This window comes from Chaetomium strumarium (genome assembly GCF_033439665.1).
Source record: "Chaetomium strumarium strain CBS 333.67 chromosome Unknown B0T15scaffold_7, whole genome shotgun sequence".
Classification (NCBI taxonomy): Eukaryota; Fungi; Ascomycota; class Sordariomycetes; order Sordariales; family Chaetomiaceae; genus Chaetomium; species Chaetomium strumarium.
Genome location: NW_026944435.1, coordinates 297,673 through 322,382, shown reverse-complemented (window position 1 = coordinate 322,382; position 24,710 = coordinate 297,673). Strand labels below are relative to the sequence as shown.

The 24,710-nt window shown below is 57.6% G+C and overlaps 10 protein-coding genes and 2 non-coding genes across 12 annotated transcripts; 7 read left to right on the top strand and 5 right to left on the bottom strand.

Annotated features, from left to right (window-relative positions):
- The first annotated feature begins 145 nt into the window (after positions 1-145).
- Positions 146-2,558, top strand: B0T15DRAFT_288773 (MBOAT, membrane-bound O-acyltransferase family-domain-containing protein). Its single transcript, XM_062863681.1, has 5 exons — positions 146-670; positions 753-793; positions 872-1,724; positions 1,850-2,038; positions 2,133-2,558. The coding sequence occupies exons 1-5, from the start codon at positions 409-411 to the stop codon at positions 2,366-2,368; spliced, it is 1,581 nt and encodes a 526-aa protein (XP_062717789.1). The 5' UTR covers positions 146-408; the 3' UTR covers positions 2,369-2,558.
- Positions 2,559-2,565: 7 nt separating this feature from the next.
- B0T15DRAFT_288893 (Isoprenylcysteine carboxyl methyltransferase family-domain-containing protein) lies at positions 2,566-4,044 on the bottom strand. Its single transcript, XM_062863683.1, has 2 exons — positions 3,798-4,044; positions 2,566-3,493 (listed from the first exon to the last, which is right to left on the bottom strand). The coding sequence occupies exons 1-2, from the start codon at positions 3,851-3,853 to the stop codon at positions 2,749-2,751; spliced, it is 801 nt and encodes a 266-aa protein (XP_062717788.1). The 5' UTR covers positions 3,854-4,044; the 3' UTR covers positions 2,566-2,748.
- Positions 4,045-4,418: 374 nt separating this feature from the next.
- Positions 4,419-4,913, bottom strand: B0T15DRAFT_404659 (uncharacterized protein; the record flags this gene model as incomplete). The annotated part of the gene is made up of 2 exons (XM_062865261.1): positions 4,419-4,539; positions 4,603-4,913. 2 exons carry the CDS (start codon positions 4,911-4,913, stop codon positions 4,419-4,421), a joined length of 432 nt encoding a protein of 143 aa, XP_062717787.1.
- Positions 4,914-5,094: 181 nt separating this feature from the next.
- Positions 5,095-7,812, top strand: B0T15DRAFT_288844 (uncharacterized protein). Its single transcript, XM_062863682.1, has one exon. It carries the CDS (start codon positions 5,272-5,274, stop codon positions 7,435-7,437), a length of 2,166 nt encoding a protein of 721 aa, XP_062717786.1. The 5' UTR covers positions 5,095-5,271; the 3' UTR covers positions 7,438-7,812.
- A 1,503-nt stretch (positions 7,813-9,315) lies between these two features.
- On the bottom strand, positions 9,316-11,338 carry B0T15DRAFT_541681 (uncharacterized protein). Its single transcript, XM_062869880.1, has one exon. It carries the CDS (start codon positions 11,255-11,257, stop codon positions 9,731-9,733), a length of 1,527 nt encoding a protein of 508 aa, XP_062717785.1. The 5' UTR covers positions 11,258-11,338; the 3' UTR covers positions 9,316-9,730.
- Positions 11,339-11,519: 181 nt separating this feature from the next.
- On the top strand, positions 11,520-12,708 carry B0T15DRAFT_541680 (RNA polymerase, subunit omega/K/RPB6). Its single transcript, XM_062869879.1, has 4 exons — positions 11,520-11,678; positions 11,738-12,022; positions 12,091-12,210; positions 12,269-12,708. Exons 1-4 carry the CDS (start codon positions 11,641-11,643, stop codon positions 12,303-12,305), a joined length of 480 nt encoding a protein of 159 aa, XP_062717784.1. The 5' UTR covers positions 11,520-11,640; the 3' UTR covers positions 12,306-12,708.
- Positions 12,709-12,878: 170 nt separating this feature from the next.
- B0T15DRAFT_t209 lies at positions 12,879-12,975 on the top strand. The gene has a single exon. It is a non-coding gene; the product is annotated as a tRNA-His (tRNA).
- Positions 12,976-13,896: 921 nt separating this feature from the next.
- On the bottom strand, positions 13,897-15,215 carry B0T15DRAFT_505082 (uncharacterized protein; the record flags this gene model as incomplete). The annotated part of the gene is made up of 4 exons (XM_062867521.1): positions 14,810-15,215; positions 14,499-14,741; positions 14,032-14,434; positions 13,897-14,003 (listed from the first exon to the last, which is right to left on the bottom strand). Exons 1-4 carry the CDS (start codon positions 15,206-15,208, stop codon positions 13,897-13,899), a joined length of 1,152 nt encoding a protein of 383 aa, XP_062717783.1. The 5' UTR covers positions 15,209-15,215.
- Positions 15,216-16,657: 1,442 nt separating this feature from the next.
- Positions 16,658-19,578, top strand: B0T15DRAFT_505081 (WD40-repeat-containing domain protein). Its single transcript, XM_062867520.1, has 3 exons — positions 16,658-17,049; positions 17,280-17,395; positions 17,454-19,578. The coding sequence occupies exons 1-3, from the start codon at positions 16,956-16,958 to the stop codon at positions 19,164-19,166; spliced, it is 1,923 nt and encodes a 640-aa protein (XP_062717782.1). The 5' UTR covers positions 16,658-16,955; the 3' UTR covers positions 19,167-19,578.
- Positions 19,579-19,798: 220 nt separating this feature from the next.
- On the bottom strand, positions 19,799-21,213 carry B0T15DRAFT_541668 (mitochondrial nuclease-like protein). Its single transcript, XM_062869878.1, has one exon. It carries the CDS (start codon positions 21,099-21,101, stop codon positions 19,863-19,865), a length of 1,239 nt encoding a protein of 412 aa, XP_062717781.1. The 5' UTR covers positions 21,102-21,213; the 3' UTR covers positions 19,799-19,862.
- An 866-nt stretch (positions 21,214-22,079) lies between these two features.
- Positions 22,080-24,198, top strand: B0T15DRAFT_288657 (Zinc/iron permease). Its single transcript, XM_062863680.1, has 2 exons — positions 22,080-22,384; positions 22,444-24,198. Exons 1-2 carry the CDS (start codon positions 22,190-22,192, stop codon positions 23,746-23,748), a joined length of 1,500 nt encoding a protein of 499 aa, XP_062717780.1. The 5' UTR covers positions 22,080-22,189; the 3' UTR covers positions 23,749-24,198.
- Positions 24,199-24,265: 67 nt separating this feature from the next.
- On the top strand, positions 24,266-24,379 carry B0T15DRAFT_t210. Its single transcript has one exon. It is a non-coding gene; the product is annotated as a tRNA-Thr (tRNA).
- The last annotated feature ends 331 nt before the right edge of the window (positions 24,380-24,710 follow it).

Here is a 24,710-nt window from a genome sequence, read left to right as displayed (position 1 = left end):
CTATCAAGCCAACCGACATGCATCCCATGCGCTAGGACCCTCCTCTGCAAGGTTGGTGACTCAGTTCTTCGAGCTCAACATCGGGAATGGTACCAGGAATTACGCTTGAAGTATCTCGGCCATCCATAAATGTGCATCCAACTATTAGAAAGGAGAAGGGCGAGGGAGGAAGAAATTTACGAAAGCCAAGACTTTGTGTCCTGATCTGGAAAATAACTAGGGTAGGTGCATCCCTTGTTGATGACCCCCCCTTGCTTTGCATGTGAATAGGCCCTACGTGCGAACCACCTCCATCCGCCTGCAACTTCGGACGAACCCGCCATATAAAGCCGAGAAGAACATCATACTACTCTGTACCGATTCCCCATTCTTACCTCATGTCCGCTACAGCACCACGACGCCGCAGCGATGACAGTTTCAACGGCCGTTGAAGCGCACGCCAATGGCGTTACCCGCCGGGTTCGCGAGCCCAATGGCCCGTCAACAACGGCAACAGCGGCGACGGGCCCGCCGCAGCCTGCTTCAGCCGAGCAGTTGAAGCAGGCATTCCGCCGAAAGTACCGCCACGTCGAGGCGGTACACTCCGCATCGAGGCCGTCGTGCCTCAGCCATGACACCACCGAGACGCCCAGTTTCCTGGGGTTTCGCAACCTCATGGTGATTGTGCTGGGTAAGGGCCGGGGACGCTTTCCAGACCCCAGTGGATCAGTGGATGGTGCAACCGTCAACGTATCACTAACGCCACCCGACAGTTGCCGGCAATCTCCGCCTGGTGATCGAGAACATCCAGAAGGTTAGGTTGCGGTGTGGTCTCTGAAATTTTATAATTTTTATGGAAATGCATGGCTGACATACATACACCACCACACAGTACGGCGTCTTGATTTGCATCAAGTGCCACGACTTCCGGAAGAATGACGTGCGCTGGGCGCTGGCGCTCTACTTCCTCATCCCGTGCCACCTGCTGATCGCCTACCTCATCGAGCTGGTCGCCGCCCACCACGCGCGCGGCTCTCGAGCGAGAAGGGCGGCCTCCGAGAAACACGACGGCAGCAGCAACAACAGCAGCAGCAGCAGCCCGACCGAGGACCAGTCGCTCGCGTTCCGGCGGACGTGGCGCCTGATTCGCATCGCGCACGCGCTCAACGTGACGGCGGCGCTGGCGTTCGCGTCGTACGTGGTCTACCACCGCATCCACCACCCGCTCATCGGCACGCTGACAGAGGTGCACGCCATCATCGTGTGGCTCAAGACGGCGTCGTACGCGCTGACGAACCGCGACCTGCGCCACGCGTACCTGCACCCGGCGGTGCGCGGCGAGCTGGACGCGCTGCCGGACCTGTACAGGGCCTGCCCCTACCCGAGCAACATCACGCTCGCCAACCTGGCCTACTTCTGGTGGGCGCCCACGCTGGTCTACCAGCCGGCCTACCCGCGCACCGAGCGCGTGCGCTGGGTATTTGTGGCCAAGCGCCTGGGCGAGCTGGTGTGCCTGAGCGCCTTCATCTGGTTCTGCAGCGCGCAGTATGCCAGCCCCGTGCTGCGCAACTCGCTCGATAAGATGGCCAGCCTCGAGTGGATGGCGATCGTGGAGCGCCTGCTCAAGCTGTCGACCATCTCGCTCGTCATCTGGCTGGCCGGCTTCTTCGCGCTGTTCCAGAGCTTTCTGAATGCGCTGGCTGAGATTACCCGGTTTGGGGATCGAGAGTTCTACGAGGCTTGGTGTATGTTGCCCGCCCCTCCTCCTCCTCCCCCTACCCCATACGATTCCAAGGAGGAAGTGGTTTGGTTTGGTTTGGTTTGATTTGGCTTGGGTTTCTGGGTATTGACGAAAAACCTTCTCATGCAGGGAACAGCGAAGGTCTGGGCATGTACTGGCGCACATGGAACAAGCCCGTGTACCAGTTCTTCCGCCGCCACGTGTATTACCCGCTACGCTCGCGCGGATGGAACCACACGACGGCCAGCACAGCCGTCTTCCTGGTCTCGGCCGTCCTGCACGAGCTGCTAGTCGGCGTCCCGACGCATAACATGATTGGTAATACTTCCCCCTTTCCTCCGTCCTCCCCCTTCCCTGGTCCTGTCCCTGTTACGTTACGTTATTTTACTAACGTACGAAATCAATAAAAAAGGCGTCGCATTCCTGGGCATGATGATGCAACTCCCCCTCATCCAACTGACGCAGCGGCTCGAGCGCATGAAGTCGGCCGGCGGCAAGCTGCTGGGCAACACCATCTTCTGGGTGTCCTTCACCGTCCTGGGCCAGCCGCTCGCCGCCCTCATCTACTTCTACGCCTGGCAGGCCAAGTACGGGAGCGTCAGCCGGGCGTTGGCGCAGGAGCGGCCACCCACCTGTCCTGCTGTTTGAGATTTGGGATGGCATGGGGTGCTAAATGAAATGAATCTTCTTAGAATAAATGGCTTATTTGGATTTAGATAGATGGTTCGGAGATCGTCGATTAGATGGAGATAAAAATGGTTATTTTTCCTTTGGGGATGCTTTTCACGATGGTGTTTGGTCGGTGGCATGGATGGGCAAAAAGTCGGCGTTTGATCCATACGGTACAGTACATGAGAGCCCAGTCAATTCCGACTGCTAATATACTGCTTCTCATAACGTACAGCGGTGAGGAAGCATTGAGTATAATGCGAATTTTCTCACCAAAAGTTTGTACAACCCCTTTCCCTTTTCCTATAGGTAGACCCCGCCTCCTACCCCGAGTCGAATGACTGCCCGGAGCTGTCAACTCAAGGCACGAACGGGATAAGAGTCCTCACCCGCCGCCGGTAGTTGACATACTCGTCCCCGAAGAAAGCCACCAAGAGCTCCTCCTCATAATGAATCCGACTGCTGAAGAAGCGCCACAGTACCACCGCGTACCCGACAAAGCTGACCACGTTCCCCATGACCATCTGCGTCCCCAACGCCCACCAGTAGAAGCCGAAGTAGCTCGGGTGCCTCAGCACGCCGTAGATCCCCGTCGTGACTAGCACGTGCCCGGACTGCCGGCGGTACTGCACGAGATGGTTGAAGCTCCGGCCCGCGTGGATCATGGCCACGCTGCGCACCGCCTGGCCCAGCACCACCAGCGCCCAGCCCGCCAGCGTCAGCGCGGGGCCCAGGCCGAAGGGCGCCCATCGCGCGTTGGGCCAGAGCAGGTGGGTGAGGAGGCACTCGAGCGTGGCGAACGAGTGGGCGATGGCGTAGGCCGGCCAATTGGACGTCAGCAGGAAGGACGACACCTCGGCGGCGCGCGTGTTGTAGGCCGCCGTGGTCCAGAACTCGAGGAAGTGGAAGAGCGACAGAGCGGCCAGGAAGAAGGGCAGGCGCCATAGCGGGGAGGATGTGTAGAAGTAGATGGTAAGCGTGGCGACGAGCCCCAGAGTCAGGGCGATGCCGAGGCAGAAGGAGCGGATTGCGATGCCCGCGAGGGATTTCGGTTGGTGCGGGAGGTATAGCGAGGCGTCGTCTTGGCTGCTGTTGGGGTTATCGCTGTCGCTACTGGAGAACTTGTCAGCGCGGGTGCTCCCTGCGTCTGTGGACGAGTTGGTGTTCAGGGTCCGGCCGGTCACGGGGGAGTCCCGGCTGCAGCCATTCGAGGTGGCTGAGGAACTGTGGGCCGCGGCATGGCTTCGGCGACGGCGGCAGGGGTCGGTCAATATGGAAGGGAGGCAGTCGCCAGCTCGCATTGGCAGCTGCTTATCGAGCGACGGTGACACCGTAGCGTATGGCATGCTGATAGCATAGGGAACGAGGACAGGCAGGGAAGAGAAACAAAATCGATGGCTGCTCTTACATTTCTGGCGACCAGGGCCGCCGTCTGGAAGAGGAGGAGCTGTCCATCCTCGACATAGTGCTTGGTGACTGCAGAGAATTGCTCGCCACTCGGTCCCAGGCCCAGGAACAACAAAGACTCGGGCCACGAGGGTGCTGCCGTGTTGGTTTCTTTGCTATGCCATGCCCGATTATTCGTTCCGTCTCCACAATTGGCGCTTAAGCAGTGCCGGGATCCGTTTTCATTGACGAGCAGAACAAGTTTGTTCTTTGAGGCTGCAAAGAAGTCGTCTTGGCTGCACAATTTCGGCTTGCGAAACGCAATGTTTCTGGTGTTTGCTTGATGGATGTTGGCCAGTCGCTGAGAACTTTCAGGCTTTCAGCCCACTGCAGCGGATAGGGGCGGGAGGAATTAGTGCCCCACTTCCCACGTGGAAAGCGCTGGGCAGGGGTCGTGCGACCTATGACGCGCCTCCGAAAGACTGCGGATTTGTCTCCGCCATTCCTCCCTTGCATTGGACTGAATGCAGCTTGTACGGAGAGCCACATCTCCCCCATCCTGCCGATATCTTCCCATTTCTGGTTGGAAATCGGAAGTGACACAAGCAGTGACGTACCGATCCTGCAGCGTTCTGCAGCGAATTCACAGACCGCCTTGAATCCGAAAGGAGGACACGAGCAGGACGAGGACGTTTACCCACCCCCAGACAAAGGGGATCCAGGTCGACATTGTATAGCCGCCGACAATATAGCTCGCGCCGACTCTGCTGCGCATTAGCACGGCCCGGAAAATCCAGGGTAAGATAGCTGAAATCGGAAACGCGCACATCAAACCCACGAGTGTTCCGGCGAGGAGGCCCTCGAAGGCGGCAATGAGGGCGTAGACGAGAGGAACCAGCCAAAGGTACTTCCAGCTGGAACTCCGTTTCCCCCCTTGCATCAGCACGGCAACCCCGACAGCGCCCAGGTGGAAGAGACCGTAGAGGATGAGCGTCCAGTAGAGTGTGAACTTCCACATATCGTCTAGTTCGTAGAGGATGACGGTTCCGTCCTGCGGCGGCCAGAACAAGGAAGGGAAGGGCGGGACTGTGTATTCGGCCGGCGTGTCGCGTCGGACCACACTCGCACTGCGAACCATTCAGTCGGTGATTGTCCGCATGCATAGCAGATGGAACAAAACGTACACTGGGATTTCCATGACGACGGTTTAGTTTGGAGAACTGCGTTCTGGTGTGAATGGAAAGACAGGTGCAGTTGTCGATGGGACCACACACCTCACGGAGCCAAGCTCGGCTGGGCTTGACCACCTTGACGGGTCCGGATTCGGTTAGATGCATATGCCTCGGCACAACAACACACTGCGTCGCAGCTGCTTCCTAAGTTGCTTCGTTTGCTGCTTCTCAGATCGATCAACTGCGAGACAACAGACAACAGACAATCGAAAAAGTAGCGTTATTCGGCCGTCTCAGCAATGACATAGCCCACCATCCCAAACCATGTCCGTTGACCGCCTCCTGACCACGGTTCTGCAGCTCTACCAAGACGTGCACGACGATGCGCGCACCGAGCAGATCTACGGGACGACCACGGCCCTGCTCACGTCCCTCTCGAACCCGCTGAATGTCTCGCTCCTCACTTCCCAATTGCTTACCGCGCCGGCAATATGGGGCCGTCGCGACGGTATGCGTGCGTGCTTCCGCATCATCAGCATCTACAATACCGCCGCGATCCATGTGCGCCGCAACGAGGTTGAGAACGCCAAGAATATGGGACCGCGTGCTGGGGGTGGTCTGGGGAGCGATGCATGGACCGCCGCTGTCCTCAAGGGCGCCGACGACCAGTCGGGCCGCTGGCAGCACCTGCTCGTCTTCAGCGGCGTTTTGATGGGCATGGAGAGCGGCAATCGGCACTCGCTCAGCCGCGGCATGCGCGCCACCGTCGAGCGCGCCGTCGTCACGGCTGCGAACCTCGCCATCCGAAACAGGGCACCCGAACCTCCTGCCCCGTCGGGTCCCGTATCATTGGCGCTCAACTATGCCTTCCCGATGCTGTCCGAATCGGCCCGCGCTGGCCTGGACTGTGATGCTCTCGTTCCGGTCGCGACAAGGGCAATGCTCGGCGGGGACGGCCTGCAGGACGGCCTCTTTCTCGCGACAATCGATCTCGATGTGCGGCAGGCGGAGCAGAAGTTCATGTGGGCCGACAACTCGCCCTCATATCTACACCTCCAGCAACTTGAACAGAGACCGCTTATAGCTGGCCTGGGCCCGTTGTCAAGGCTGTTGGCCCATGCCGTCCAGCACGCCCGCGATTCTGGCGTGGTCTTGCAGCTCCAGGATGATCTGCTGGCCTTTACCGAGCGGCTGCTGCAGCATTGGCAGGCCAACAAGCTGTCTGAGCTTGAACAGTCGGAAGAAGAGATCTTCCTCGCCCCTGAGACGCTGAAGAGCACATGGCCAGCGCTCTGGCAAGTTCTCAAGAAAGTCATGTACGCGGTCGTGGCGGTCCTGCAAGCTGTGGTCGCCCGGAGTCTCATCGACCGCAACCTCAAGCAATACACAATGGCGCCCGCGGTGGCGGCTAAGACGCTGCACGCTCTGCGCAACCTCTACTTCATCTCCTCCCGCAACGGCAGCGACGCCTTCCAGGTCTACACCTTCACCTACCTCACCTCCCTCGACACACTCGTCCGCTACGGCCCAGCCTGCGCCTCTTTCCTCCGCGAAATCAATCCTGCCCTGTCCTCGTCTTCCCCAGGCTCCATACCCGCCCACCCACTGCACCGCACCCTGGATCTCTTCTACCTCAACGTCTCGGAACACCTCCCGCTCAACCTCCCCCCCTCTGAGTGCGACGCCCTGATCATCCAACCAGCAACAACCTACCTCAACCACCCCTCGGGCGGCGCCCTCTCGCCGCGCATGCTGGAGCTCTTCGAGGCCGCCCACAGCGCCGTGCTCTCGGTCCTCTCGTGCCCGCACAACGCCCCGCTGGCCGTCGACATCGTCCCCTTCTACGCCGAGACCCTCTTCGCCTCGTTCCCCGCCCACATCTCGCCGCGGCAATTCCGCCTCGCCTTCAAGACGGTCATGCAGATCCTCAGCCCGCCCTTCCCCCCCTCGGCCAGCCATCCGCACCTGGCCGAGACCCTGCTCGAGATGGTCCGGTTCCGGGTTAGCGACGATCCCAGCGTGGGGAGGGCGCCGCTCCCGCTCCCGCCGTCACCGGGCCCTTCGCTGCTGCCCAACGCGACGACGCCCGTGCCGCAGCAGGCGGAGCTGGTGTCGGAGCAGAGCACGCTCGTTCTGACGCTGATCGACTCGCTGCCGTTCCTGCAGCTGGCCATCTTTGAGGAGTGGATGACGCTGGCGGCGTGTGCGGTGCACGAGATTGCGGACCGCGCGCTGAGGGAGGTGGCGCAGCGCAGGTTCTGGGATGTGCTGGCCAACGGGGAGATGGATGTCGAGAGGGCGGCCATCGGGCTCGCGTGGTGGGGGACGGGGGGAGGAAGGGAGGCCGTGTTGTTTGGTGTGCCCATTATGCTTAGAGGGCGAGTACGACAACCGGAGCGCGGGGAAAAGGAAGGGGAAGGGGAAGGGGGTGCGTACTTGATGAGTGGGGCCATTCATCCAGGAGGCGCTGTGGTTGAGAGTAAACTTTGATGATGGTGGATGGACAACATCACGTGGTGTGGATCAGGGGGGATGGTTCACTTGAAGGAAGGCCGGTTGCCACGGTAACGCGGCCCGTTGGCTGCTCGAGTCGGACGAATGAACCTCGCCAGGTCTGGATTATTGTGCCCGGTATATGATCAGATGATCAGTCTGGTGTGGCTGAACATGAGGCTTGAACAGCAGCTTCTCGGGTATCATACACCCCCTCCAGGGCCTTCACCATTCAGGCCGGCTATCATTGGGTGCAGTTCACAACAGGGGTGCCCCCTTGATTGGTGTTCACATACCTAGCTCCGGTACAGGTAGTCGTCAAGGACGTTGTTTACCCTCTCGTTGACGTGTGTTCTGTTGCCACCCTCTGGACGCGCCTGTTAACGCGTTATAAGCCCCTTTAAAGCCAAGGTCCACCCGCTGCTTCCCAGAGATTCCTCATCGGACGGAACCACAAACATTATACGCACACGGTTTATATTCTCATTAACAAACACAGTTTACATTCTCATCAGCTACCTACACATAGTTTCTACCAGACATATCGGCCGGACCGCCTCTCTCTGCTGTCAAGCTGCTGTTCACGACGAACAACACCCCCAACCGCGCACCGTCTCTCTTGGTGGCCCCGACAAGCTCACTTCCCGTCCGGCGCATCCTCAGGATCTAGGATCACGCAAGCTCCCGCATTCCAATTTTTCAAACCAACACCGCAGCACCCCCACCCCTCCTCCTTACCTCAATAAACATGGGCTTGCAGCTTTACCAAGACGCGCATGACGACGATGCGCGCGCCCAGCAGACCTACTCGACGACAGGAACAGACTTTTTACTTATGCTTCTCCTTCACGACCTTCAAGTTGCTTGCGGAGGTAAACATCGAAGAAGATGAAGATGACGATCATCAGCGGCATGGTGAGTATGTCGCCGAGGCCGAAGAAGATGAGGGTTATGTTGCCGATGTCGAAGATAACGAGGACGACGACCTCGACGACGATTTTAAAGACGACCATGAAGACGACGAAACGACGACGACGACAACGACTACGAAGACAAATGTATATACGACTTTAGTGACGACGATTACAACGACGGCGAATACGATGAGGGATCCGCAGCCCTCCTCAGAGCCATGATGGAGGCAGAACGACACGAGCGACGAGTGCAGATATTTGGCGACTGTTTTGGATGCGCCCACTGCGTCAACGACCCTGCCTGGCCGTCCATTATATATCCTTTTGGTGGACGGTATTGGCGTCTTGGGTCGTAGAGTGCAATGTTTTTATTTATTTATCCCTTTATAGCAATACAAAAATAGCGTTAACAACCCTAAGGCCGGTCAACCATGGTGACGCTGGCCCACCCCTTGGCTGCTCGGTATGGACGGATGAACCCGGCCACGGGTGTGTTGTTTTGGTGCGGTACGTATGGCAGTCCTCGACGACGGTTACGTCGGGGCAGTCCTCCGAAGAGGCCTGATAAAGGTCTGTTGCAGTATGCAGAGAGGTCAGAGGCATGGTTGGGGTCTGGATAGTAGGTAGTAGGTAGGTAGGTGAAGAAGGTGATGTGCCCACCTAAGCCAGGGAACTGGCTTATATGTGGGAGGGCTTGGAAGCCATAGTCGGCACAAAGACCGCAAAGGTCTTGGTAGTCCAACAAGGTCGAACGGCACGGAAGATAGATTCTGATCTCTGGCGACTGTCTCGGCTGCGCCCACCGCGTCAACGGCCCTACCTGGCCACCAGCATGGCAGACACCCCCGTTTTGTTATGGACGGGGTGGGCGTCTTGGGTCATAAAATGCAATGCATTACACACGACGCAGAGGCAGTCCCATCTTGTATAGATACAGTCCTGCAGCGCAGCACACACATATACACTGGGCAAATTGCTTCGTTCTTTCTGGGCTTGACCAAAACCTGAGCCATCATGTCCACTATAGATTTTGTCCTAAGTAGGTTAGAGTGACAGACGCGCACCACAAGCATCTCCTCTCTCGCGTTTCTGGTGTTCAACACCGGCATACAATACGCAGAGTGACCTGCCTTTCGGCCCACTGATTCAGCTCTCTGTCTCTCCATAGCAAACACAATAGCGTCGACCTTCAGCTTGTTTCATGACATGATCAGACTTAACCCGGCTTCTTCATCATCATATCGTATAAAGCAACGAAAATTCATGCACTACACGGCGTCTCCGGCTGGACTTGAGGCACCCAAGGGCCAAAGCAAAACGAAGCAAACAATGGCATCGTAGGGTAACAGGGGGGAAAAGCTTTCCGCCTTCTACAGCTACCCGCTCGCCTGGACAAACGAGTCAAGATCGATCAATCTCCGCATCTCGGCCCACTCCGTATCGAACGCCGGCTCGTCTCTCGCAGGCAAGGCCGACTCAATCCAGAACGGTTCCTCCGTCGCGCCTTCTCGCTGCAGCCGTGGGTCGATGGCATCCTCTTCCTGCTTCGGCTCGCGGTGACCTTTCCGCAGGTGCTTCTCCAGGTCGGCATGTCTCACAAACTTGGCTGAGCAGCCCTCCACCGAGCAGGGGATGGTCCTCGAGGGCGCCGCAGCCGACATCTCGTCTGCTTCACCCGGTAAGACCGATTTGGCCGTGTGCAGACTCGGCGGCCGCTTCCTCCCAAGGTGCACATACCGCACATGCTCCTCCAGCTTCAGCTTGCTGACAAAAGTCTGGCCGCACCCTTCCTCCTTCCAGTTCCAGTCCGCAATATCCTCCGTTCCATACGTATCCACCTGCCCACAGACAAAGCGCAGCCCCTCGTGCGCCGTCCGGATATGCGTATTGAGATTCGACACCCTCGTAAACTTCTTGCCGCACCCCTCCCACGTGCACTCGACCGTCTTGCGATCCTCGACCGTCGTGCCGGAGTGGTACATGTCCACATGCCTCTCCAGATCCGCCTGGCTGCCACACCTGACGTCGCAAAACATGCAATTGACATGCTCCTTCCGCATGTGCGCCTGCAGCAGCAACAGCGTGCGAAACCCGACCTTGCGCCCGTCGCCTTCCTCGGCGCCGCACTCCTCGCACCAGAACCGCAGCTCCCCGTGCTCCCGCGCCACGTGCCGCCTCAGCGCCCCGGCCGAGTCGAACCCGGCCGCGCAGTCCTCCGCGCCGCAGACAAACGCCGCCAGCCCGAGATGCGCGGTGCGCACGTGCCGCTGCAGCGTCTGGTGCTTGCGGAAGCTGAGGCTGCACCCCTCGTAGCCGCGACAGCGGAACCGCTCGGCGCCCTCGTGCACCGCCGCGTGGCGCCTGAGTCGCGTGGCGGTCACGAACGCCTTGCCGCATCCTTCCTCCGCGCAGACGTACTTCTTCTCGTGCGTGTGCGAGCCCTTGATGTGCTGCGCCAGGTGCTTCTCCTCGAGGTAGGTCTTGTCGCAGCCCTCGTAGGGGCACTTGTACTGGCGGTCGTTGGTGTGCGAGCGCAGGTGGGCGGCTAGCCGGGCCGGGCGATTGAAGGTCTTCGGACAGCCTGGGTAGGTGCATTTGATTGTCTTGAGGTCGGAGGGGAATTTGCGGCCTCGCCGGGATGAAGGGCAGGCCGAGACCGAGGTTGCTGCGGAGGTGAGGCCGTCTGCGGCTTCACCTGCGGGCAACATCGGGGTTGCGGTCTGCGATGACGTGCTGGTATTGTCGTCTGCCGTCGAGGTGGTCGAGTCGGCGGAAGGCTCCATTGGAGCTAGAACTGATTCTGGATAGTCGAGGTCCGTTGTTTGGGAAACCTCAACTTGCTGGCGTTTAGAGGGCCCGGTCGGGCCGTCATCCTCGGTTGTAGCTTTCCGTTTCATGGCCATTTGCCAGGAGTGGAAGGTAATCGAAGAGAGCTGGTGGGCGACGAGATGGTGTAAGCTGCGATTGGAGTTGCAGAAGTTCGATGTAAGCTCGATAATTCCCCAACTTTTCTGTGGTGCGCTATGTTCCCGGCAGGCAAGGGCCTTGGCGCTAACTTGGATTGACTCCACTGAACCCGCACTGCAAGGCTGATAAAGCTTTTGGTCGCAGGGATCCAGCCCCACTCAAATATTTTTGCTGTCCTTCCATCAGCCTCCCCTCCCATTCGCCGCCGTCTTCATCAAACAGCGCGACCTTGCATCTCGGCTTTGTCACCGCCGCAACTCGAACCCATAACCGTCGCCAGTTGATTCTATCGCGTACGTGATCTTGCGAATACGCCAAGATGTCTGACTACGGTGGCGACGACGACCGCGAGCCTCTGTAAGCTTCCCATTGTTCCCATCCCCGCTCAAAAGCCTCTCTCCGTTAACCTCAAGCAGCAACGACGAGCCGGCGTTCGACGAAGATGCCGATGAATACTACGAGCCAGAGCCGGACCCGGCCGAGGAGGATGACGCGGCGCGCGCGCCAGAGCAGGACGGCGAGCAGCAGGATGGCGATCACGTCGTGGTGTCGGGCGACCCTAATGCGGCGGCCAACCACGGCAAGGGCAACGAAAAGTCCCACAAGGACAAGAAGATCCCGAACGATCAGCGCACCACGACGCCCTTCATGACAAAGTACGAGAGGGCGCGCATCCTGGGCACGAGGGCGCTGCAGATCAGGTGCGTTTTCGTCCTTGGGAGGGAACTGGCGCAGGAGTAACCCGACTGATGGAAAAATTAAATCACAGCATGAACGCGCCGGTGCTGGTAGACCTTGAAGGCGAGACGGATCCGCTGCAGATCGCTATCAAGGAGTTGAAGGAGAAGAAGATCCCTTTGATTGTGCGCCGGTACTTGCCAGATGGATAGTAAGTCCTCGTTTTTGCCTGGTGGTCTGTTTCAGCTCCGACTAACGTCATATTCTAGCTATGAGGACTGGACCTGCGAGGAGCTTCTCCAATGATGCCATTGTGTTTTTTGAAGAAAACGAGGAAAACCAAGACTGCATTAGCGAGGGCGTTGGGGTATTGCTTTATTGCTGTTTGAGATAAGGGTTACTCGCTTGGAGAGAGATCGGGGGTCAATATTGGGTCTTGCATGGTCCCTGAGCCGTAATCCGTGGTCGCTCGTAGTGGTGATGCTCTTTTTGCTTCGATGGAGGAGTCATAGGCATATCCTGGCCTGGCTCCTCGATTTCTTTCAAGGTTCTTAGAGACTTCGACAAGCCAAAGGTGGCTGTTGCAGATGCAGACGAGGACAAGATACTTGACAGACTAGCAAAGATTCAGAATGTAATCCGACTCACACAACCTGAAGCTTAAGTACATCAGTCTATGGGCTGTGTGAAGAGGCTGGTGTTGTGAACTTGTGGAAGTTGCAGACCCCCCTCCCCCCAACTGGCCCAACTTAACTGCAACCCACCTGCAAGCGGACCTCAGCCGCACCGATGCCACCGAAAAACCGGTCGCATAATCCACAGCAACGCACCGAAAACCAGCGTCTCAAAAAGCCAAGCATCAGCTGCATCAACAGTGGAGGGCGACTAGTCTAGTGGTCAGGACGCTTCGTTGTGGTCTAGGGAAGTACTTGAGCAACGTTCCGAAGAAACCCAGGTTCGATTCCTGGGTCGCCCAACCTTTTGCCTGTGGACGCATATGCATAGAATAAATATGCCCGCCCCTGTCTGCCGTTCACGTTCTTTTTGGAGTCTAAAATATGGGGTAGTCGAATTGCCTTCCATCGACGATATACCGCTTCCTGTCGCAGAGTTTTATGCAAGTTCATTCAATTCGATGTTCGTGTCCGACGAAGCGGTTGACCGTCTTGAAGTTGAAGGATGCGCTTGAGCGCTTGCGACGGCGAGCAGGTTGGGAAAAGCTAGCAGCTCGACTTTGGAGAAACGTATGTGATCATTCGCGAGTGAGAAAAGAAAAGAGGGGGGGGGGGAAGAAGGGGGGGAGAAAGAAAAGTAAGATCGTCCGAACTAGTATGTTCGCATTCTGATCTGCGTCCACATAAGAGCAGACCACTGGTCAGGTCGAATTCCCACTACGGGCTTTTGTGTTACAGGGACAACGGCAGATTCGGAATTGGGATATCATTCAACGGGCGTTGGGAGGAAGGGTTCGTTCCTATAACTCGGCGTGACCTAGCATCAACCTTAGAAACACTCAAGGTATGGTATGTACGTCACCAGCCTGTGCATGCATCAACATCCAGTGCATGGCATTCCAGAATTGATCTATATCAAGGTCATCCATGATAGCCGGTCCGCCAGCGAGGTCAGGGAAGCTGCTGGGTCCTCATAGGGCCGGAGGATTTGGGAAGGCTTGTTGTCCATCGGCACTGTAGCCACCAGCGGTGACGTTGATCTGTTGAGCGGGTATCTCCTCTAATGATGAATCGGGATTGATTGCTGCGATGCTGCTGCTACACAGCCTGCTGCAGGGCGCTTCCCCGGTGCTGGAGCTTGGTGCCATGGAGACTGAGTCGGAACCCGAACTCGTCTGCCCGCCGCCGCCGGGCTTGTTGGGGCGTTGCGTGGAGCGCGCTTCTTAGTTCTCGCTCATGACCTGCCACGCTTTCTCGGCGTGGCTTTCTCTCGGCCGCCGTTTCAGGTCGCTCAGAACGTGGATGTATGCCAGGGCTGGGACGTGGAAATCTGCGAGCCACAGGTACGGTGTACCGACGGGTCAAAGGAGAGACTCGCAGCCTCGTGTCGCAATCCAGCATCTCGAGTGCGTAGGACAGGGCAGCGTTGCGCTGCGAGTCGGCCTGCTGTGTCGTCGCCGGCGATGTCACGTATCGCGCGTAGTGCTCCGGCAGGCGGTTCCTGGCTGGTAGGTAGCCGCGCGTTGTCCAGATTGTCAAATAGTGGAGCGGGTCAGCCGGGTCACAGAAAGCGAGGTACTTGGCCTGGATTGCCTTCTGTATAGTCGACATCTCATTCTCACCATTTGCAGGAACGGACATGTCGCGAAGATCCTTTGCTTTCGCGACGGCCGCCAGTACCGGGTTGACGAGGTTGATGTGGAACGTGCTATGGCGGATCAGGTCGGCCAGCTCGCTACGAATCACCGCGAAACAGCGCCTCTGTCGGTTTCTCGCTGTTTGGCGGGCTGGAATGGGTGTCAGGTCGGATCTTAAAGTCGTTCACGTTTGACGGAATCCGGCAGTCCCTGGTGGGCGTCAAGGTGGTGGCCTTGTAGTCGGACATCTCGCAGATGCGATGATCAAAAACCACCAACGACCACCAGAGTCTTCGGCGCATCTCGGCCTCCACGGTAGTATGTCGGGTGTATGTGGACTCATCGTGGAATCCCATACGTTGCGCAATCCGGATGGAGGCGGCCAGCATGGAGGAGAGCGAGCGCGGGTCTGTTTGCGGCCATTCCGAGACCTAATTTAGAGCCGTTATTACTACGATGTGCTTCGTTCAACTCATATCAACAACAGAGGATCGCATACCAAGTAGAGGTACAATGCGGTCAACCCGTCGATATCTGTAAACTGCCAGGGCCGACACTTGACCAGCAGTTGCTGACACGCGAACCGGTACCGCGACAGCAGATCCTCCTTGGACGATTTGAGCAGCCGGGGACATTCACTATCGGCCAGACTCACGACCGCGATGCAGTAGATGCTGAACATGAGTGCCTCAAAGGTAGGATGAATATCTCTTCCCAGTTCGCTGACCGCGTCGATAATCCGTGCTTGCAGCATCGACGAATGTGTCACCTTCAGCAGCGGATTGACGTTTTCCAGATACGTCTGCCAGAGCCGGAAAATGTGCACTTGCTCAGGGTGCAAGGCGGACACTGATGAAAGCGGTGGGATGAGGTGGGAGATGCAGATGGAAAAAAACATGTCTGAGTGTTCTCGGCGCTGCGGCTCTCGAGTGGAGGAGCGTGCAGAAGTCGGCGGGGGATGAAGTCTCTGCAAAGAAGGGAGTGACGGGCCAGAATGGGACGACCGAGAAGGTATAGGATTGGAATACGTGTGCTGTACACCAGTGGTCAACATAAAAGATCTCTTCACTTTGAAAACACTGTAGTTACCTTGAGTTGAATATTCAAGTCTTTATAGAGAAATAGAACATTTGTAGTATTCCAATTACCCAAACTATTTTAACGTATTTGATCAGGTATTTAACGAACACAATCCTCAATTGCAAAACGATAATACTAGGATCCGACTATAACTACGGTAGGTACATCAGAGACGGCTGAATTAGATGCTTTACAGCTTCCTGCAGGCACACGCGTTGTGGTCAGGCTTGCCGCATACATCCTGGGTTATATCACCAAACCTTGATACGAAGTCCCCCTATACTACTGCTATCCTACTACGATTCTTCCACTGCCTTCCCCACTCATAGCCTTCTAGCCTAGTAGATCATATGCATCCTGTATACCTAGGTACCTACCTAGTAAATGATTTCCAAACCGCTTACGTGTTTTTCTTTTTCTTTTTCTTTTTTTCTTTCTTCTTTGTTTTTGACTCACCCCAGAGGCATATAGAGCGTGATACAATTGTTCTACTGGTCCTAGCGCTTGAACTCGGTCGAGCAGTGGCTCTCGTGACCCGTCGAGGATCAACAACTGGTACTAGTATTTGTAATGGATCACGCTTTGTATCGCACAAGGCGAGGATGGAGGATAAGTAGTTGATTGCTCCAAATGAGAAGAAGAGAAGAGAAGAGCAAACTAGACGCAAAGAGGAGAGCGACCAGTTCTCAAGATCCAGGACACTGATGATGTCGTAACGACGCTATACACGAGAGAACCACGGCCGGGGGATTGCCGGGACCCATCCCTTCACAAGTTGTACTGTCATAGAAGCCAGAGCCAAGAAGTCCGTTAGTAGGAGTAGGAAGAGTGATGAGAAAGAGAGGAAGGGAGCCGCGAGGGTCGACGACAGGCGAAGTCGACAGCGCCGAACGACTACGCGAACAGAGGACAAGATCCTGGCGCCGAACATGCATCTCGATTGCGAATGCGCGGGAGGTGTTATGCAATGGGTGTGAACGGAGTAGAATGGGCGACGCCCTTCCGCTCTCCGTCGCCGGCGCCGTTTGGTAGTTGTTACGGAGGCGGCGACGGCCCGGGATTCCGGGAACACGAACGGATCTCGCCAGGCAACTTGTTGGAGTGTAGGGATTACGAATCACAACGTAAATACGTACGGAATATCCGTAACGACATCGTAAGTTTCCTTTGGTCGAGTGGGTCCAACGCACGGATCATATGGGTACGAAAGCTATCGGGGTACGGAGTACGTACCAGATGTGTGCGCTGGAGCCATTCTTCACTTGGTCGCGACAACAACCTGGAGCCTTCACACTAGGTGTATAAAAGCTGCGGTTGACAATCCGTGGCAAAAGAAACATTAGCAGTATGCACCGATTCTTGCAATCGGCTTCATATCACTGCATATGAGCGCTCAAACTTTCACTACCCATTACGCATGACAAAGAGTATCGTTAAGCTCGGTCTACAATCTACTAGTACATTGCATGCGACTGGGGCGCCTTTCAACAGCCTAGAGGTGATATCGAGAACCTAAAACTCGCAGACTACCAGCTGCGAATCGTTTACTTCCCATCACATTTGCCATGGCGTATGATGGGAGGGACCATGCCGACAAGGGCTTCGGATCTGGTGGCGGAGGGTACGATGGGCCTCTGCCGTCGAGAGCTCGAGGGAGACGTAAGTGCAAGCTTCTCCTTGAACTGTGAATGACATGGGCTACCCGCCGCAAAGTGGTTTTGCAAGAGCTGCCGTTCGCTGTGCGGTAATGGCGGCCTGCACATTCTGTTGTCGAGGTTTCCCACTTACCACCCACTTCATGCCATGATTGTCTTCATCCCTCCGGCTTTATACTAGTTTCGGTTCTGAATTAAAGTTATCATCTTCAAGACTAACCGCGCCTCGAACAGGTCCTGTCACCGACTATGGCGCAACTATTGTCCATTGGATGCGCCGTCGCCAACCGCGCTACAAGGGCTCGTTCGTGGGCGAGACGGAGAGACCCAGCAATAGCTACATCGTTGATGTAAGTGCCCCAATGCGGCCGGCCCTTGAAGCGGTTAGGTACTAACTCGCGGGCCCAGATGCTGCCGCCCCATGCCAGGGTAACAAGTCCCGCGGATTCAGTGCCTTCACGCCACCTGCACTCGTCTCTTAACAAGATCAAACACCCCATCAATGTAGTGCGATGGACACCCGAAGGCAGGAGACTGCTGACGGCCTCCAGCAGCGGCGAGTTCACGCTCTGGAATGGCACGGGCTTCAACTTCGAGACCATTATGCAAGCGCATGACTCGGCCATCCGCGCCTTGGCGTATTCGCACAGCGACGACTGGCTGGTATCGGCCGACCACGACGGCATCATCAAGTACTGGCAGCCCAACTTTAACAACGTGGAGAGCATCCGTGGCCACACAGACCCGGTCCGAGATCTAGCCTTCAGTCCTACCGACGTCAAGTTCGTCACAGCTTCCGACGACTCGACGCTCAGGATATTCGATTTCGCTGCTGGCGCGCCCGAATCGACGCTGACGGGGCACGGCTGGGACGCTAAGAGCTGCGACTGGCACCCGACGAAGGGTCTCATCGTCTCGGGCTCCAAGGACCATCTCGTCAAGCTCTGGGACCCAAGGACAGGCCGGTGCCTGACAACGCTGCACGGCCACAAGAACACCATCACCAAGACGCTGTTCGAGCGAGTGCGCGGGCAGTGTCTCGCAACATCGGCCCGCGACCAGACCGCCCGCGTGTTCGATCTGCGGATGATGCGGGACATCTGCCTCCTCCGGGGCCACGAGAAGGACATCTCGACGCTCACCTGGCATCCGATCCATCCCAACCTGCTTAGCACTGGCGGTTCCGAGGGCTCGCTCTTCCACTACCTCCTCGACGAACCCAACACCCCCCCGGGCCACTCCGCCTCCACGGCGCCCTACGACAGCGCCGACCCGGCCTCGGCGCCGGCGCAAACCATCTACCCGGCGCACCGAGTCCCCTACGCGCACGACTTCGCCATCTGGTCGCTCGACTGGCATCCGCTGGGCCACATCCTCGCGTCCGGGTCCAACGACCGCATCACGCGCTTCTGGGCGCGCGCCCGCCCGGGCGAGGCCGAGAACTTCAACGACCGCTACCACATCGGCGAGGCCGCCGCCGAGGCCCAGGGCACGTGGGACCGCCGCGGCCACCGACACATGCGGCAGGTCGAGGAAGAACAAGAACAGGAAGATGAGCAGGAGGGGCTGGTCGACCAGAAAATGCCCCTCAGACCTCCCGGCATCCCGGGGCTTCCTCTCCAGCAACAACCCACCCTCCCGGGCCTGATCCCCCCACACCCAGTTGCAGGAGCAGGAGCAGGAGGAGCAGCAGCAGCAGCAGCAGCACCACCTCCGCTCCCATTCCCCCTGCCGGGCCTACCGCCCATCCCCGGCGTGGGCGTGGTCGACCCCAAGAACCCGCCCGACTTCGCGGCCATCGCCGAGATGATGAAGAAGCAGGGCATCCCCCTCCCGCCGCCGCCGCCGCCGCCCGGTATGTTGCCGCCGGGAACCTTGCTCCCGCCGCCGGTGCTGCCCGCGGGGTATCCCGTGCCGCCGGGGTTCCCGCCTCCGCCGCCCAATCTCGCGGCTATTGCTGCTGCTGCGGCTGCGGCCGGTGGTGGTGGTAGTGGTGGGCAAAACAATGGAGGTGGTGATGGAGGTGATGGTGTTGGGGTGAGGAGGCGGGGCCCGCTTCCCAGCCAGGAGGAGAGCCTGCGGATGGAGCAGATCCAGGGGAAGTATACGAGGGCGCGGTAGGCGTGCTGAATGAAGAGGGGAGGGGAAGGAAGGGAGGGCCGCAGCGAGAGGGGGTAGTTGATAATTTGCGTGGTGCCTAGTTTAGACTACAGAAGGGGGGGTAGGAGAAAGGGGTGGAAATCCAGGAGGGAAAGGTAGCCAGCCGGTGGGTTGCGGATCAGGACGGCAAATTTTTGGGGTTGTCATGTATTATTCTGGTAGTGCGATCCGGGCACCTGGTTTTAGAAGGAGGATAATGGAGATGTAGCGGAGCCTGGAGGGTTCAAACGTCAGCGACTCGGATTCTATGGATTCTCCTCGTTAAAGATGAGATGAGTATTCCTAGCATGAATTACCTAGTCCCGGAACCTTGGATGGCACGCCCAGGAGTCGACCAGTCATAGAGGAGACAGAGGAATGTATCGTCGGGAATTCGATGATATGTCTGCAACTATTGTTCTTAGCTGCAGTGTATGGTATGTATTGTACAGGGCTCTGATGTACGATGTAAACATTAGATACACATCAACCCCCCGGCTCTAATTTGCTCCTATGCATAACCGTCCCCCCCCTTGGAGGCTACCGTGACGCTATATTATGCATGCAACGCTCAACCCGCTCAACCATATTAACACTCATCCCCCTATCCCATCCTCTCTCTCGCTCTCTCGCTCTCGCTCTCTCTCTCGCTCTCTCTCTCTCTCTCTCTCTCTCTCTCTACCTCCCCCCCTTGGCAAAAGCCTTCTGTCGCTCCGCATACTCCTTGACCACAATCGAGCAGCTCGTCTCGGCACACAGCCTCTTCCTCCGCTGCACGGGCAGCTTGCTCGCAAACTCCAGCCCCGCCGCCCTCTCGACGGCCTCGAGCGGTACCTCGAAGTCGCTCAGCGGCTTCTCGTTGGGGATCACGGCGTTGGGCAGCACGAAGGCGCCGAGCGCCACGTGGCCGGCGCCGCCGGGCGCGGTGGTCGACTCCTCGGCAAAGATGACCTTGTAGAAGTGCGTCGGCACGGCCACGTTGGGCGGGTTGCCGATGACCTCGTACTTGACGTACCACTTGTTGTCGGCCGGGTCGCGCTTGGGCAGGTACAGCGGGCCCGTGACGATGCGCACGGACGGGTAGCGCGCCGTCAGGCGGCGGCAAAAGTCCTCGAAGTGCGCCCAGTAGTCGCGGTTGAAGCCCTCGCCGACCTGCGGGCACATGTTGCTGAGGTAGAAGGTCTCGTCCATCGCCGCCTGGCTCCACTTGCAGTCGGCCGCCGGCACCTGGTGGCCGCGGTCGTACCCGGAGCGGAAGTAGTCCTTGAGCTTGGCCTGGAACTTCTCCGGGATCAGCGGGTCCTCGAGGAAGGTGCTGTGCTTGCGGTCGCCGTCGCGCTGCGCCAGCGACGCCGGCGTGATGTGCTCCACCACCCAGTGCGGGTTCTTGGTGCGCCGGTCGTACGACGAGATCAGCGCTTGGCGAGTCGCCAGGTCGGCGACGGGGCCGGGGAAGCCGTATTCGAAGAGCCCCGCCGGGTTGACAAGAGTGGCGGGGGAGGCGCCGGCCGAGGGGATCGCTGGAGGAGACGGGACTGGGACTGGGACGGCCGCGGCGGCGGCGGCGGCTTGGTTGGGGCTGAACACTTGAGATGTGGGCACGGGTACGGGAACGGCAGGACCTTTGGTGGCAACGACGGTGGTTGTGGTTGTGGTGACTTCGGCTTTCTTTTCGGAGCGCATCGAAAACACGGCCGCCGTGGCAGCCGCGCCGGCGCCGGCGCTCATGGCCGCGATAACGGCGATGGTGGCTTTCGACATGGCAACTTTCGTTCTTGTTGCGGCTTGGCAGAATTGGTGGTATCTCTTGGCCTGCCGCCCCGATCGCTGACTTGCCCAGGTGATGGTGAAGTGGCCGTCGTCCACCCAGCTGAAGCTATGGGTTGTGCATTTCTTTCGGCCTCCTGTTGCCTGCATGTACTCGGAAATTTTGTCGCTGCTGTGTATCCGGTCGAGAGCGACCCTTGCACCCTGCTCGGCAACTGAGTGGGATCCACCCGGGCCTCCTGCCTCCCGCCGAAGTTACGGGCCGAGACGGCGCAGTCAACGCAAACACTACGGATACTACTCCGTACAGATTACTAGTAGTTACTGTACATGTACTATACTGTATAGTTCATGCATTTTCGTGACTTGCGACCACCTGATATCAGGCTGCCTCCAAAGTCACACTGTCACACCTACTTCATGCCTTTGAATTCGAGTCGTGTTTCGCCTGTTGCACGGTCTCAGGCCCTCAGGCTCTCAGGCTCTCAGCAGTACAAATATCGCAGCCATCGAGGTGCACCAGGTGTGAAGGATCGAGGCGGTCAGCCTGAGCTGCAGTACTACTGTGTGGTGGGCGAGTGGGAAAGCAGCGATTTGCAACGTTTGGCGAGCACCCCTGTCGTGGCGGGGTACCTCCTTAAGTCGTTAACAATCTGACTCTCGAAGGGCCAGGACATAGAAAGTCGAGAACTCTGCTCCCTATAGATAGGTAGTTATCCACCCCAAGTGTCAATGGACCTGGCGGCCCGGGCCTTTGGTTTCAAAGCTAAATCTGGTGGTTGTGCTGCGGTCAAGCAACGGCCGCCATATGGTGGACTGATACGGTCCAAGTGGCCCATTTTGGCAAAGGCGAGAAACTTGGCCGGCGAAACCCGACGTCGCTGGATGGAGGATTTCTTTTGCAGCTTTCTGCAGCTCTCCAAGCCGCATGTGCTGCAATCCGTGCTACGTACCTGCCCACGCTGCCTTACCAATCAGCTGCATGGCCATCGAGGTTCTCACTTACCAGGTAGATGACATCTGACACCCCCCCAAGATTCGCCCCCCGGTTCAAGTCCTAGCTCTTTGTCATCTTTCCCACGTTTCCGACGCTGTCGACGGTTAATAAACGTGCCCCGAACAACGTTGGCACGTTTTAACTTCAAAAAGAACCCCCTCCTTTTGCGTGAAACTACGCTGTGAACGAGATTACCTTTGAAAGTGTTGAACGGTTTGAGCCCGGGAGCTGGCCCGGCACCATGAACGTTGATGGCATGGACAACGACACGCGAGGCTGGATTATGTCCATAGTCAGCGGCCTAGCATGCATACTGGGTGCAACTGTTGTTTGCATCGACATTCCCATTCGCCTCCTCCCGGGCAAGCATCGCTTCCGAATCCAGGATAGCAATGCCTTTCTCGCGTCTTCACTCAGCTTGAGCTTCGGCGTCATGGTGCGTATGACGTGCCCGCATGCGCTCTTCTTGTCTTCCTGCTGACATACATTCCCCAGCTTTTCTCGGCGCTGTACAGCATGCTCCCATCGGCTATGCGCTACCTCACTAAGGACGGATGGGACGAGCACAAGGCCAGCTTCTTGATGATGGGCTGCTTTGTGGGGGGGTTTTTCGGCATCCAGGCCATCTCCCGAGTACTACACCAATTTATGCCGTCCCATGTCGTGGACTGCGATCATACTCACGATAGCCCTGTGGATGAGGAGCATGGTGCCCACCCCGTGCGGAAGGTGTCCTCGCATACCGCCGCCGTAGACCGTCCAGATATGACCGAGACGGACCGCAGCGTCACCGAAACCACACCCCTGATTCTTGCCAAGGTCCCGCCCAACGGCCATATGCATACAGCACTTCCCAATGGCAACACCGCGCCGGCAGTTGAGGCCGTCACGCACTTCAATCACGATGATAGCGAACCAAGGCAATATACGCAAATCAGGCGGATGTCGATGACCCAGGTCCGGAGTCGGGTCCTGTCCTTTTTCAAGGACACAAAGGCCAACTGCGACGAGGAGGGGCCGTGCTACGGCTATTCAGACCCCTGCGGTCGCGAGTGCTTCAAGCACATCGGCACGCGGTCGGCCCTCTCCCGGATTGTCACGGCGCGACCAACAGCCGGTTCACTTCTACCGGACCTGGACACCACCCAAGACGCACACGACGACTCGACGCCAAGCCTACGGCACAACGTCACCCGCACCCACTCACTCGATCTCGACAGCCATTCCCATTCCCATTCCCATTCCCATCCTTACACGCACTCGCACTACAGCCAGTCCGAGGGCCTCGAGGACAGCGAAGCGCAGCACCACCACCACGTGCCAACCAACGCCTTCCTGTCGATCGGGCTGCAGACGGTCATTGCCATCGCGCTGCACAAGTTCCCTGAAGGGTTCATCACGTACGCGACTAACCACGCGAGCCCGTCGCTGGGCTTCAACGTCTTCATGGCCCTCTTCGTGCACAACATCGCCGAGGGCTTCGCCATGGCCCTGCCGCTGTACATGGCGCTCGGCAGCCGGCTCAGGGCCATCTTCTGGTCCTCCCTCCTGGGCGGCTTCAGCCAGCCGCTCGGCGCCGCCGTCGCCGTCGCCTGGTTCAAGCTTGCCAACCGCTCCGACTTCGCCGTCGACGGTACCGCCTATGGCTGCTTGTTCGCCGTCACCGCCGGCATCATGGTCAGCGTGGCGCTGCAGCTTTTTGTCGAGAGCCTCAGCCTGGACCATAATAGGAACCTGAGCATCTTTTTCGCGTTTTTGGGCATGACGCTTTTGGGAACGACGAGTGCGCTGGTTGACTAGAGTGTAGCGGCACTATATACGGGGAAAGAGTTTGGGTGTCTTTCTCTCTCTCTCTCTCTCTCCTTTTTTTTTTGGCGTTTCAAGGTCCATGTCGGTTGGCAAGGTTTATGAAGGTATGATGGATACGCTCTGGTTTTTGCAGATGGGTTGATGGCGTCCGTTCATTGAAGGTTCATGTTGGGCTAGTACCGGGATGAGCATTGGTCGGTCGAACATGCACAACCACTCTTGGGGGCGCGGTCATGCATCTAAACGACCCCTCTGCTCTGACACGTTACACGCAGGGATGCTTCATGTGTAGGTCAATAATCATTTTGAAGGCATGCACGAGGGGCCATTAGCCGCAATGGAGCATTTCTAAGGGCACGGGCTTCAAATCATGAGTCCATGAAACCTAATAAGTGACCAAGAGAAAAGACACCGCAACTCAAGTATGAAGGGAAACATCTCCACCTGGATACCGTTAGGTACTTGAAGGAATGTGTGTCAATCAAAACGGCCAATAATAAGCGAGCAAGCCTGATTAGCATAGTGGCTAATGCGTCGCACTTGTATTCGGGGACTCTCAACTCAAAAGGTTGCCCCCAAACTCGACATGCGAAGATCACAGGTTCAATTCCTGTATCAGGCAGCTTGAAAGCTTCAATTTTGCTTCCTCCTTCCCCAGCCATCTCGCGCGGCCTTGTAGCTCTCCTTTTTTGATCCTCGGTTGCTTGCTTCGCGGTGTGAGCGAATAGGGCATTAACGACTATCTAAGGTATCCATGAGAGGATCCAGCGTGGATTCTTTTTTGAAGATTCTTACAGGTCGGACGGACAGACAGAAATCGATGAAGGAGCAGAACATGGAGGATCGGGGCTATAATCAACCGAACTCCCCATAGAGCGCTTCTGCATGGACTACTTAGAGCTGGGTCTCACCCACAGGGAGCAGAAGAGAGACACCCCAACCCGATACTCGAC

Bases quoted from the DNA above. Each gene is read 5' to 3' on its own strand.
- B0T15DRAFT_288893 (XM_062863683.1), bottom strand. From the start codon at position 3,853: ATGTCGAGGATGGACAGCTCCTCCTCTTCCAGACGGCGGCCCTGGTCG. The intron at 3,494-3,797 runs GTAAGAGCAGCC...CAGTAGCGACAG, and splicing joins CGGCCCTGGTCGCCAGAAAT to CGATAACCCCAACAGCAGCC.
- B0T15DRAFT_288773 (XM_062863681.1), top strand. From the start codon at position 409: ATGACAGTTTCAACGGCCGTTGAAGCGCACGCCAATGGCGTTACCCGC. The intron at 794-871 runs GTTAGGTTGCGG...ACCACCACACAG, and splicing joins TGATCGAGAACATCCAGAAG to TACGGCGTCTTGATTTGCAT. The intron at 2,039-2,132 runs GTAATACTTCCC...TCAATAAAAAAG, and splicing joins CCCGACGCATAACATGATTG to GCGTCGCATTCCTGGGCATG.
- B0T15DRAFT_288657 (XM_062863680.1), top strand. From the start codon at position 22,190: ATGAACGTTGATGGCATGGACAACGACACGCGAGGCTGGATTATGTCC. The intron at 22,385-22,443 runs GTGCGTATGACG...TACATTCCCCAG, and splicing joins GCTTGAGCTTCGGCGTCATG to CTTTTCTCGGCGCTGTACAG.
- B0T15DRAFT_541668 (XM_062869878.1), bottom strand. From the start codon at position 21,101: ATGCAGGCAACAGGAGGCCGAAAGAAATGCACAACCCATAGCTTCAGC.
- B0T15DRAFT_505081 (XM_062867520.1), top strand. From the start codon at position 16,956: ATGGCGTATGATGGGAGGGACCATGCCGACAAGGGCTTCGGATCTGGT. The intron at 17,050-17,279 runs GTAAGTGCAAGC...CGCCTCGAACAG, and splicing joins GTCGAGAGCTCGAGGGAGAC to GTCCTGTCACCGACTATGGC. The intron at 17,396-17,453 runs GTAAGTGCCCCA...TCGCGGGCCCAG, and splicing joins GCAATAGCTACATCGTTGAT to ATGCTGCCGCCCCATGCCAG.
- B0T15DRAFT_288844 (XM_062863682.1), top strand. From the start codon at position 5,272: ATGTCCGTTGACCGCCTCCTGACCACGGTTCTGCAGCTCTACCAAGAC.
- B0T15DRAFT_541681 (XM_062869880.1), bottom strand. From the start codon at position 11,257: ATGGCCATGAAACGGAAAGCTACAACCGAGGATGACGGCCCGACCGGG.
- B0T15DRAFT_541680 (XM_062869879.1), top strand. From the start codon at position 11,641: ATGTCTGACTACGGTGGCGACGACGACCGCGAGCCTCT. The intron at 12,023-12,090 runs GTGCGTTTTCGT...ATTAAATCACAG, and splicing joins ACGAGGGCGCTGCAGATCAG to CATGAACGCGCCGGTGCTGG. The intron at 12,211-12,268 runs GTAAGTCCTCGT...GTCATATTCTAG, and splicing joins CGGTACTTGCCAGATGGATA to CTATGAGGACTGGACCTGCG.